The sequence below is a fragment of the Marmota monax genome, unplaced genomic scaffold (assembly GCF_021218885.2).
Source record: "Marmota monax isolate L192 unplaced genomic scaffold, Marmota_monax_Labrador192_F-V1.1 WCK01_AAM20220418_F8-fsc00243, whole genome shotgun sequence".
NCBI classification, from domain to species: domain Eukaryota; kingdom Metazoa; phylum Chordata; class Mammalia; order Rodentia; family Sciuridae; genus Marmota; species Marmota monax.
Window position 1 is genome coordinate 2,031,195 of NW_026694604.1, and position 12,840 is coordinate 2,044,034.

Below are 12,840 nucleotides of genomic sequence, written 5' to 3' on the forward strand. Positions count from 1 at the left end.
AGGGGTCTGCCTGATCCTACCTTCTCTTCCCGGGTCTGGCCACCAGCACTGATGGGTGTGATTTGGGGTTGCAGAGAAAGCAGAGTCTCAAAGAGGGTTCTTGCTTCTGTGATCTGGGAGGCCACATCAGCATTGGGGTGCTGGCCAAAGGCCTCGGGAGGGTCCATGCTAGGTAACAAGCTGATGTATTCCTTGTAAGAGGCGAGGGTTCCATCTTTTGGAATGAAATAAGTCTCTAGGACTGACAACCTGGGGAGCCACAGCATCATTGTCACCATGTCACCAGAACTTGGGTTTCTATGCCAGACCAAGACCCCAGTCCCTGTGCATGTCCTGTTTGTCCAGTTCCTGGCTCTTGTTGCCCCTCCCAGACCTACAAACTCGGTCTTCTCTCAATCTCATGCTGTCTGCTCAAACACTTCCCCTGCCCCCAATCCTTGCCACTTGGTCCGTGTCCTTTTGTCCCCTGCTCAATGTCACCTTCCCCTTACCGGTAGAATGGAGTTGATAGAGACTGGTCACAGAAATAGTCATTGATGTAGGTTGTAAGCAGGCGCCGGTCCCAGTCATCTGTGACATGTCCACCATAGTTGACACCAGCGATGAGGTACTTCAGTGCATCCCAGGGTGTATCCTCATACTCATCCAGATAGAGACTCAGCAGGTTCTCTGACACCTGTGCATTGTCCCAACCCCAGCCCCACATACAGTTATGACAGGATCCCTCCTAAAGGGGCTTTTAACACAGGCTTTCTGTCAGCCAATATTCCCAAAAGGCTGCCATGGGGCAGGAAATATAAGGAAAGAAGACTGGGATGTGGGACCCCTGGCTAGCACAAACCTCAAAATCAGAGTCATTGAAGCCATAGATAATGTTCCAGCCAAGCTGCAGGAACTTTTTGCGTTCAAGTAATACAGAGTGGAAGAAGCAGAGTGCAAATAGCAACTTCTTATATTTGGCAGGTTTGGTGCAGTGGGAAAACTGTGGTTCCGATACCAGGTGGTAAAGACGTGTCATGTTGGCCTTTAGTCCCTAGGAGCAATGAAATACAGAGGTAAGGTGACATATTTCATGCCTAATCTGGCCACTAGCACAACCGTGTACAGTTGTGGAGGTTGTTCACTGCACAGAGGCACTGGTTTAAGAGGTGAATGGAGTTTAAAATCTAACCCTTGATCTGCATGCCAACATGTGCACCCATTTACAAAATTAAGTACCTTTTTCTACCTGATTCACACATGGGCCCTGTGTAGGTCAGTGGCTTGTACATTTGATCCTCTACATTTGATACTCTCAGCCATGGTGTTCTCAAGGATAGATCAACCAACTCAATTTGGGAGTGTCAGGAAATATGAACAAAAGCAAAGACAAATACATGCAACTTTGTTATATTTTGTTTTTGTTTTGTACTTGGGGATTGAACCACCCAGGGGTGCTTTACCACTAGCCACATCCCCAGTCCTTTTCTATTTATTATTTAAGACAGGTTCTCACTAAGTTGCTAAGGATGGCTTCAAACTTGTGATGCTCCTGCATCAGGGTCCTGAGTCACTGAGGTTACAGGTGTGTCCCACCACATCCAGTTCAACTGTTTATTGTTGTTGGCGGTGGTGGTGATGGTTTTTGTTTTGCTTTGCTTTTCAGTGATGGGGGCTGAAATCAAGTTGTTGTTGTTGTTTTTAGTGGTTCCCAGGGCCTTGTGCATTCAAGGCAAGCACTCTACCAACTGAGCTATATCCCCAGCCCTAAAATCAAGATCTTGCATATGCCAGGCAAGCACATTACCCCAGAGCTACACCCATAATCCCATGTAACTTGCTAATTGACAAAAATGTGCAGAATTAAGTGCAAAGGTTCACTATAGATTTAAAAGGACATTGTATATCATCAGTATGATTAAGGAGGAACATTCTGTGTGATTGGATTTAGCAAGCTCCTTGAATAAGTTAGGAATTGAACTACATCTTACAAATGAGTAGGATATGATTATGATTAGACTTGAGAGGAGGATCTTGGTTCCTTGAAGATAGAAGTAATCAAAGGGAAAAAGGCCCAAAGAAGAAACTAAGTGAGAGGATGAAGTCAAATGCAGATGCATAGGTGGGGAAAGAAGGACCATGTTATGAAGAATGATCATTTGAGCCATTTGGACTTGATTTTCTAGGCATCATGCAGCCACACTCTATCTTGAGTAGGATTTATTTTCCCCTGTGGTACTGGGATTGATTTAACCCAGGAGCACTCTACCATTGAGCTACATCCCAAGCCCTTTTTGAGACAGGTCTTACTAGGTTGCCCAGGCTGGCCTTGAACTTGCTAACCTTCTGTCTTAGCCTCCTGAGTCACTATGATTACAGGCAGACACCACCATCGTACCTAGCTGGATGAGTGATATGTTAAAGAATGGTTTTCTTGGTGCTGGGGATTGAACCCAGGTCCTCATGCATGCTAAGCACATCCCTTTGGCTACATCCCTGTCACTTAAAGAAAACTTATCTATGATCAATAGGATAGAGCAATGAGAAACTTGAAGGGAGAATACTGGATAGCAATAACAAAAATGTGATTTTTAAAAATGCTATTTACAATGTCATCAAAATATGTAAAGTAACTAGAAACAAATCTAATTAAAATATACAAATACTTATGGAGAAAATTACAAAATGTTATTGACATTAAAAAATGGCAAAATATACTATATTCATGGATTAGGTTCACTGTTCTAAAGATGTTAATTTTCCCCAAAATTATTCAATAAATCTTTTTTGGGGGAATTTGACAAGCTAATTCTAAACTTTATATTGGAGAATAAAAGGCTGAGAATACCCTGAAGAACAGTAAGTTTAGAGAATTTGCCTTACCAGTTATTGAGAATCATTATAAATCTATATAGTGAATAAATCTATAAGTATTGATCCCAGGATAAAAAAAAAAAAAACTTGACCAATGAATAGAAAAAAGGACCCAAAAACCCATACATATATGAAAGCATGATTTAAGGCTGAGCAGTCATTATGGATCAGAAAGATAATTGTGAACTATTCAATAAATGGTACTGGTTATCCATGTGGAAACAAAATAAAATTTCAAGACTGAGGATGTAGCTCAATGGTAGAGCCTATACTTAACATGTGCAAGACCCTGGGTTCAAAGCCTAACACTGAAAAAAGAAGATTGGTGGACACACAGGTATTCTTGAATCATGATCCTTATATCCTGTATATATCTTGTAAATATTTGTGTTAAGCAGATATAAATATGACTTACTTAATATCTAATAAAAACACTAGATAAAAGGAAGTAATCCAAGAATATGCTCTAGAACCATACCTTACACTGGCAACTGGCTGTGCTTGTAGGGACGTGTGTTTGTGTGTGTGTGTTGCTGGGGATTTAACACAGAGCCTTGCACATGCTAGACAAATGCTCTACCATTGAGCTACATGCCCAAGTCCTTTTTGCTTTTTATTTTGAGACAGGGTCTTGCTAAGTTGCCCAGGCTGGCCTTGAGCTTGCAATCCTCCTACCTCAGTCTCTGGAATAGCTGAAATTACAGGCATACAGCACCAAGCCCAGCTTTAGGGACTTTCTTATTTAAAATAAAACTCAGATGAACCTCTGTACCCTTAACTATCTGGACTGCCTTTGTATTTCCTAATGCAAAAATTGGCCTTCTTCAAAGGAGAAAATTGGCATATCTGGTCTTAGGATGGATTTAGTGGTGATTGTGGTAGGTAGTGTGTGTGTAGGTGGTGGATTATCAAGGACATTATTGGTTTATTTCACAAGATTGGAATATGTAGAATAGGTTAAATAAAAATATAGTATTGGTGTTAAATTTATTGACGAAGCTGAGCACACTGCAATTATGTACAACATCCTGTTCTTAGGATTGGATTCTTCACACTGAAATACAGTAAAGTATTTAGTGGTAAAGAATTATGATATATGTAATATACTCTAACATGGTTCAGACAAAAAGTCTGTGTGTGTGCATGTGCTTACATGCATGTGTGCATGGCTGCCCCTGCTGAGAGGTAGAGAGAGAGAGGGAGGGAGGGATTTATCAATGATATAGCAAATGGGGCAAGAAGTTAACAGATGAATCTGTGTAACATAAGTGGGTGTGTCCTTGTACTATTCTTATTCTTACAGTTTTTCTGGAATAACGTGTGACTTTTCTATTTAAAAATATTAAACTGATGAATATCTGTCAGCTCCCAAAAGAAATTCAATTTTACCAAGTAAACCCTGAACTTTCTGCTCTCATTGACGGTTTGGTGGATCATGGGGAAGTCCCGCATCTGCAGCAGAAAAAGCTCTCTTGGACCCAACCAGGACTAAGGACCTGCTCTCCACTGGATCCTCCTCATTGCAGAGCCATTCTGTCTCCCTCTTCTTAGATTCTCCTTCAGACTCATCATTGCCTTTCACTTTTATTAAGCACTCCTAAGCATCACTTCCTCCAAATTTACACACCTCTGCTCATCACAGGATGCACATTTCTCTTAGAAGACCAAAAAAGATTCTAAAATTAAAAAAGAAAATAAATGGATTCTTAAAAGAGAAGGAGCTGGGGATGTAGCTCCGTGGCAGAGCTTCTGCTTAACATAACTGAGGCCCTGGGTTTCATCCCCAAAACTGAAAAATGTGTGTGTGTTGCAAAATATTCTGTTATGTTGGTGACTAATTTCTGGACTATTTGACCTGATTTTTTTGTTTGTTTGTTTGTGTTTTTTGTACTGGGATTGAACTCATGAGTGCTTTACCACTGAGCTATGTCCCTAGCTCTTTTTATTTTGAGCCAGGTTCTCCTTAAGTTGTTTAGGGCCTCAGAAGTTGCTGAGGCTGAGACTGAGGCTGAGGCAGGAGGATCACAAGTTCAAGGCCAACCTCAGCAAATGAGCAAGGCCCTAAGCAACTTAGTGAGACCCTGTCTCAAAGTAAAAAATAAGGGTGTAATGATGCATGCTTGTAATCACAGCAGCTTAGGAGGCTGAGGCAGGAAGATTGTGAGTTCAAAGTCAGCCTCAGCAAAAATGAGGGGCTAAGCAACTCAGTGAGACCCTGTCTCTAAGAAAAATACAAAATGGGGTTGATGTGGCTCAGTGATCAAGAGCCCCTGTCGTCTATCCTTAGTACCCAAATAAATAAATAGGGCTGGGGATTTCACCTAGTAGTATAGCACTGCTGGGTTCAATCACCAGTCCAAAAGGAGAAGGGGCACAGAATACTTTTATTGGCAGAAAAAATAAAGGCAAAAATTTTTTACATATTATTATTATTATTTAAAATAGTAGTGCCAGTAACAAAAATGGGAAGAGAAGGTAAACGATACTGAAGGAGCTGATATCTTCTGTTTAAGAGTGTGAGGTTTATGGGCCTGGTGTGACAAGAGAAAACGTTTTGTAATTGGATGGCAATTCAGATCTAGAACTGAGCTTGGCATTGGAGCCAGAGACAAGAATTAAGAGTTGAAATCACAAAAACGACAACTTCTCCATGAACTTGTGAAAAGAGGAAATATAGAATGAGAGAAGTCAGGAATCAAGGACTATGTCCCGAGATAGGACCACAGGCAAAGAGGAAAAGGAAACAGAAGTAATAAATGATGTGTCAACAGACAGATGGAGAAACAGTAGTGTTGTGTCAGAGAAGCCAGGGACAGTCAACTGTGTCAACTACCCCAGGGTGGGCAAGGAGGGTTAGAATGATAAATGTGTGAAATGTGTTCAGAGTACTTCTTTGTAGGTAACTGACAAGCAGATCCCTGTGCTTTTCATATGGTGTGATTTTTGAACTCAAGGAAGAGCAATAAAAAGCTACCAAAATAACTTACTAGGGGTTATGTGGGTGGGGTGTAATGACATGAGCAGATTTTAAAAGATAAGTATCATTGCATTTCAATGGTGAGCTTGTAATATTGGAGATAGAACTTTTTAGAGCATTAGAAGGAAGGAGATCGAGACTAGGAGTCCAGGAAGTGTGACTTTAGGAAGGGAATGTAAGGAAATGTTGGGAAACAGGAAGTTTCTGCAATTTGAAGCAATGAATTGGGCTGGGCATGGTGGCTTACTCCTGAAATTCCAGAACTCAGGAAGATCACAATCACAAGTTTGCCTTGGTAAATTAGCGAGATCCTATCTCAAAATAAACAATAAATAAAAAGGAACCCCTGGTACAATCTCTATCACCCCCCGCCACACACACACACACACACAGAAACTATGCTGGGCACAGACACCCATGCCGGTAATCCCAGCTACTTGGGAGGCTGAGGCAGGAGGACCACAAGTTCTAGGCCAACTTGGGCAACTTAGGGAGACCCTGTCTCAAAATATAAAAGAGAGGGAGGGCTGGGAGTATAACTTAGTGGTAAATGCCTCTGAGTTCAATCCCCAGTACCCCACTCCCCACAAAAAGAATTTGGGAGCACAACTACCCATATTCTGACTCTGGAATACTCACTCACATTTTCCTGTGCTTCAGTTTCCTATCTGTAAATTGGGGGTGACAGTTCTTACATGATGTTGTATGTGTATATGTGTATTAAATGAGTTAACAAATGAAAAGAATTTAGAAAACTGCTTGGCACATAATAATCACTCAAGAAATGTTAGATGTTACTATTATGTTCTAGGAGTTTGGCACAAAGAAGAGAGACTCAATGTTTTTAGAGGACAATAAAATCAAACAAAGTTATGTTGTTATTATAGTTAAGACCTCTCTCTGATGCCATCAAGAGGAAATGCAGATCAGATGACTCTGTTGATGCCAGTCCTCGATAGCCACCCATACCTTTGGTGGCTCTGTGGTCATCTTGATGCTGGCCTGCAGGATTGAGATAGGGAAATCTGGGTGGGGACTAGAGCTGAGCCAGAGACGGAAGGAAGGGTGAGGGTCCTCCACCTGCAGCTGTTCCACCAGTTTGTCCAGATTAGGCATCCAAGACAATGACAGGTGGCAGTTTGCCAGGAACACCCAATGTCCTGTAAGGAGATGCTGGTGTCAGAGGGAAACATTCCTTATTCTTTCCACCTGGTGGCAGTGGGGGTGGTGTCCAATACTCAAGTCTGCCACTCCTGGGGCCTTCTGGCAAAGTGGGAGCTATTAGAGTCATAGTACTATGATTGGAGTCAGAGGACCAGGGCTGAGTATGAGTGTGAAAGAAGGCATGGACACTGACCCTGAATCACACCATCTCGGAGGAGCCGAGCAGCAATAGGGGCCTGGCCCTGGCCTAGAGATAAGGCATGGAAGCGCTGGGCCATGCCTGTGTGCTCTGCCAGCTGGAGCAGGGCACTCGTGGGGTCCACTCCCGGGGACAGGATAAAGACCAGTGGGGATCGCGGAGTTGAATCTTCCATCACCTAGAAGCACAAGGATAGCCTCAGGCAGAAAGCCCCAGAGCTGAGGCAAGACAGCGAGCTTGAGGAGACCACAACAGAGCACAGGAGGCAGAGCCACTGACCAACTTCATGTTTAGCACAGGTGGCTCAATGAAGCGGGAGCCAAGATTGGAGACGATGAAAGAAGTGACACAGAATGCCACCCGGTCCTGGCGGAGGGAGCGAACAATCAGCATGCGTTGCATCTCATTGCAGGCATTTTCCCATTCACCTGGGGATGAGGAAAATAAATGCAGAGGGAGAGAGTCTGAAAGGACCCAGAATGGAAACAAAGAGGCACCTGTGGGGAGAGCAGCCAGTGGAGGGGAGCTGGGGAGAGGGAGGAAGAATAAAGGGAAGGGCAAACAAAGGCTGAATGGAGGGAAGGAGAATGGCAAGCAGAGGGAGGTTCTGAGGCCTGGGTACCTGGCAGCATGGCTTTCTCTGGGGTAGCACTGGTGTACCACAGGTGCCAGTCCCGAGGATACTGCTCAAAGGAATTCATGAGTCCATGGAAGTTGGTCAGTTTATCCAGCTCTGTAATGTTGTCCCAGTAGGCATCCGCCAGCCAGCTCGTACATGGGTTATCCATTTGACCCTCCCGATCCAGGACCTTGAAGGGAAGGAGAGAGGCAGAAGAGATTGATGAGAACTCCTCAAAAGAATAGTTATTGATTTAGAATGTTCCTAGACAAAGAAATGATAAATGTTTGAAGGGATGCCTATGCCAATTACCCTGATCTGATCTTTACATACTATATATGCATATTGAAGTATCACAATGTACCCCATAAATATGTACAACACCGCCAAATCAAAACTACACTGAGATTTCATCTCACATCAGTCAGAATGACAGCAATCAAGCATACAAATAATAAATACTAGACAGATGTAGAGAAAAAGGAACACTTTTATACTATTGGTGGGACTGTAAGTTACTACAACCCCTATGGAAATCAGTATGGAGGCTCCTCGAGAGACTAGGCATGGGACCACCATATGACCCAGTTTTTCCATGTTTCAATATTTACCCTGAAGAATTAAAGTCATCATATTGTAGTGATACATGCATACCCATGTTTATAGAAGCACAATTCACAATAACCAAACAATGGAACTAGCCTACATGTCCACCAACAGATGAATGGATAAAGAAAAAATATATACACAATGGAATTTTATTCAGCCATAAATAAAAATGAAATTATGTTGCAGAAAAATGGATGGAACCAGAGACCATCAGGTTAAAAAACAAAATAAGTCAAACTCAGAAGGTCAAGGATTGTATGTTTTCTCTCATATGCAGAAGCTAGAAAGGAAAAGGGAAAAAGAAAGGTGGGGGTGGATTTCATAAAAATCAAATGGAGATCAGTAGAGGAAATGGACCAACTGGTGGGAGGTGGAAAGGGTATAGAAAGTACTGGGGAGTGATATTGGCCAAATTACATTGTTATATTGTATGCATGTACAAATATGTAACAACAAATCTCATTATGCACAACTATAATGCACCAATAAAAATGTAGAAAAATGTGCAATTGCTGTCTATCAAAAATCACGTATATTTTGAAGTTAACTATTCTCTCCCATTTCTCTTTTTTTTTTCTTCCTTTTTCTTCCCTCCCCTCCATCACCCTTTCCTCCTCCTCCTCTTCTTCTCCTTCTTCTCCGCCTTCTTTGTAAGAAAGCCAAAACTGGTCTTGCATGAAATAGAGTGAACGAGGAGATGAATCCAAGATGGATGGGAATTCTCCTTTATCCAGGAATAAATAGGACCAGCTGCAGTTAGGACTCACTACTGTCAGCTATCACAATTGAACTCCAAGAAGCTGGTGCCCTCTGGTGGTTTGATGGCCAAACTTTATTTATTTATTTTTTCTGTTATAAAAGGCTTTATTTTATCTTATTTTTTTATTATTAGTTGTTCAAAACATTACATAGCTCTTGACATATCATATTTCATACATTTGATTCAAGTGGGTTATGAACGGCCAAACTTTATTAAACTTATTAAAGTGGGTTTTTTTTTTGTGCCTTTTGGTGGTGCTGGCTATTGAACCCAGGGCCTTGTGGGTGTGAGGCAAGCATTCTACCAACTGAGCTCTATCCCCAGCCCTCAATCTTATTAACCTTAATTGGAGCCTTACTCTACTGAGAAGCACAAACTGTTTCACAGTTCATTCACACATTCATTCATTTTACCAATTGTTTTTTGGTGGTGCTGGGGACTGAACCCAGGCCCTTGTGCATTCGGGGAAAACACTCTACCAACTGAGCTACATCCCCAACCTCTCTTTTTACCAATTTTTTTTTTTTTTGAGATGGAGTCTCGCTATGTTGCCCAGGTTGGCCTCAAACTCCTGCATTCAAGTGATCCTCCTGCCTCGGCTTCCTAAGTAGCTGGGACTACCACGGTGCCCAATTTTTTAACACATATTTATTGTTATATGTGTTTTAAGCAGCTGGCATATGTCACTGAACAAATCTGATGTATATCTATGCCCTTGAGGAGGTTATTTTCCAACATGGGATTAGGAACCCATGGGCAGGTTACAAACCAAGAATGTAACAAGAAAGTGAATTATCTAGTATATTAAAGATGGCAGTGCCAAGAAGAAACAGAATAAGCTGAGGGGGTAAAGGAGATTGGAAGTGCTAAGAGGTAGTGTGAAGTATTAAATAAGAAGATCAGAAGCTGGGGATGGTGGCGCCCTTATCCCCAGCCTTGGTCACCCATGCTGAGACGTGCCCTCTGCTTGACTCACCACACCCCCACGTCTGGAATACCAGCAGCCTGGGAGACTGAGGCAGGAAGATCATGAGTTCAAAGCCAGCCTCAGCAACTTAGCGAGGCACTTAGCAACTCAGTGAGAACCTGTCCTTAAATAAAATACAAAAAAGGGATGGGGACGTGGCTCAGTGGTTAAGCGCCCCCTGGATTCAATCCCTGGTACCAAAAAACAAAAAGAAGATCAGGGCTGGGTTTGGGTTCAATCCCCAGAACAAGGGGTGGGGGTGGGGGTGGGGGGGCGGGGAGAGATGAGAGAAGAGATTAAAGAGAGAGAGAACTCACACAAGTGCAAAGGCCTCCTTGAGGTAAGGCTTGTAAGAGAGGGCCAAGTGAATACCTGGAGGAATAGTTTCCCAGCACAGAGGGCACAGCCAGGGCACAGATATGACAGAGCTATAGAGGAGGGCAAGGCAGCCTGTGCATCTGGAGTGAGGGGCTGGACAGTGGGAGACATCAGTGATGGGGAATCCTCTCCAGTGGTGCCCACCTTAAAAAGCCCTCTGGAGTTACTGATTTGAGAGCTTAGTAGAGGGTGCTGGAAGGCTGTGGCTAGAATCCAATTGAGAGATAAAGGGAAGGCGGCCAAAGAAATGAACTGCTATCCTAGAGGGAGGGAAAGGCAGCAGGGTTGTCTGGTAGCTTTAAATGTCCATGTGAAGCTCATGATCATGGATTTAAAGAGAATCTAGTCAGTGTGGATGTGCTTTTCTCCAGTCATGCTCAGCTGCCTCAGCTACACAGGATCAGAGAGGGAAGAGGAGCTAGATCTAGCAGAGTGGTGGTTTTGCCAAGTATATACAAGACAAAAGACAGAGGAACAAAGGGTGGAAATGACTGCAAGGGACAGACTGTGATAGTGACCATGGAATTAAGACTGGGAAAGGAGTGGACAGAGAGGCAGCAAAACAGTGGCAAGATCACAGGAAGAGGTGGGTCATAGGTGAGAGGTGCCCCAAGGCCCAGCCTGTACTATGTGTCAGAGGGGGGCATGACAAGTCACCTCCACAGTCCCAGGGAACTCACTGGGCACCTGTTCCAGGCATGGTTTTTCTGAGCTCACATGCTAAAGGCTTGGGCCTGACCCCCTGGGTCCAGAGTCCTCATCACACCTGCCCTCATCCCCAACCTTGGTCAACCCATGTTGAAATGTGCCCTCTGCTCGACTCACCACACCCCCACGCAGAAAGAAGTTGTACTCGTCCATATTGAGCTTGCCAGAAGTCTCCAGAATTTTGGCACACATGTGAAAACTGAATAATAACTTGTGGCGCTCAAAAAGGGTGCGGCAGGTGTACCTGGAAGAAGGGGACAGGGAGGATGGAATGAGTAGGGCAAAGTGGAGATAGGATGTCCAACACAAACGCTCACTGAATAAAGATCCTAGGAACACAGAGCCTTACGCAGAAGAAAGGCCTTAGAACTTAAACTGAACCTCCTGGCAACAGCCAGGCACTATGGGCCTTGAGAGATGGCGTGATTTTCCCAAAGTTCACTGGTAATTAGGCACCCAGTTCTTATTAAGAAACAAAATATTGAGCCCCCCCACCCCTCGCCACTGTCCTGCCAGGCACTCTGCTAAGTCTTAAAGACAAAGATGAGTCAGCCTCTGTTTCTGTCCTTATGGGGGTTATGGAAGAGTCAGGAGGCCACCTGCTCTGACACAGAGACACAGGAGCCATTTGTTAGGAAGGTGTGCAGAGCACTATAAAGAGGTGGCAGGAGTGTTAAGGGAATGCAGATGGGGACGCCCAGCCTTATCTGGCGGATACAGGGGGAGCAGCAGGTTGATTGGGTGGTGAGAGAAGCAGAGAGGTGAGCACTCCCAGGAGAGCTCAGAGAGCATAGGCAAAAGCCAATGGGTGAGAAGAGCATGGGGCAGGGGCAGGGGCAGGGGCAGGGGCAGGGGCTGGAACAGGCAGTGGTGCCAGGACAGTTGGCGTGAGCCGGGGAAGAAGGAGGCCGAGGCGGGTGGAGGCCAGGCCACAGAGGGTTTGTGGGCCACCGGAGATGAGACAATCACCAAAGGAGTGACAGGGTCAGATTTGTGTGTTTGAAAGGCTCACACTGGCAGCTCTGAGAGGACACATGGAGAGGGACAAATTGAAAGGCAGGATGACCTATTAGGGGACTGTTGTGCAATTAAGAAAGGAAGATAATGAAGACCTGCATCAAGGTCCAGCCATCTCCCCAGCAGTCACTGGGGAGAATGAGGTGGGTCAGGGGAGTGGTTTGCAGAAATATTCATGAACAGAACTGGGTGACTGATTTGAGAGGGAAGAGTCAAGGACAACTCCGCGTTTCTAATTTGAATGACTGGGTGGTGGGCATTGGTGTCATTCAAAGATGAGGACTCTGGTGGAAGAGGAAAGATTTTGAGTCTGATCTGAAACAAGTTGAACTTGAGGGGTCTGTAGAATGTGCAGGTAGAGAATTCAAGTACTTTACTGCTCAAAATGTGATCAACTGACCAGAAACAACAGCTCCTCTAAGAGTTTGATAGGGATGCAGAATCTCAGGCCCTGTCACAGATCTCCTGAATCCCAATTTGTATTTTAACAAGACCCCTGGTGCCTTATGTGTGCTTAGCATTAGAGAAGTGCTGGTATAGTAGACAGATGTATATCCATATCCAAAGTGCAATGGGGACATAAGGGTAT

The 12,840-nt window shown here is 44.0% G+C and overlaps 1 protein-coding gene across 3 annotated transcripts in view; it reads right to left on the reverse strand.

Moving 5' to 3' along the window:
* Dnah2 (dynein axonemal heavy chain 2) overlaps nucleotides 1-12,840 on the reverse strand; it is a 107,175-nt gene that overhangs the window by 2,490 nt on the left and 91,845 nt on the right. For 2 of the 3 annotated variants that reach the window (XM_058572053.1, XM_046422120.2), the window contains exons 75-82: nucleotides 11,352-11,478; nucleotides 7,816-8,002; nucleotides 7,473-7,621; nucleotides 7,188-7,371; nucleotides 6,800-6,990; nucleotides 842-1,033; nucleotides 492-676; nucleotides 21-249 (exon numbers count right to left, since the gene is read on the reverse strand). In XM_058572053.1, coding sequence (XP_058428036.1) covers nucleotides 21-249; nucleotides 492-676; nucleotides 842-1,033; nucleotides 6,800-6,990; nucleotides 7,188-7,371; nucleotides 7,473-7,621; nucleotides 7,816-8,002; nucleotides 11,352-11,478 — 1,444 coding nt within the window. The remainder of the gene's footprint in view (nucleotides 1-20; nucleotides 250-491; nucleotides 677-841; nucleotides 1,034-6,799; nucleotides 6,991-7,187; nucleotides 7,372-7,472; nucleotides 7,622-7,815; nucleotides 8,003-11,351; nucleotides 11,479-12,840) is intronic. The other variant, XM_046422121.2, reaches the window with a different exon arrangement.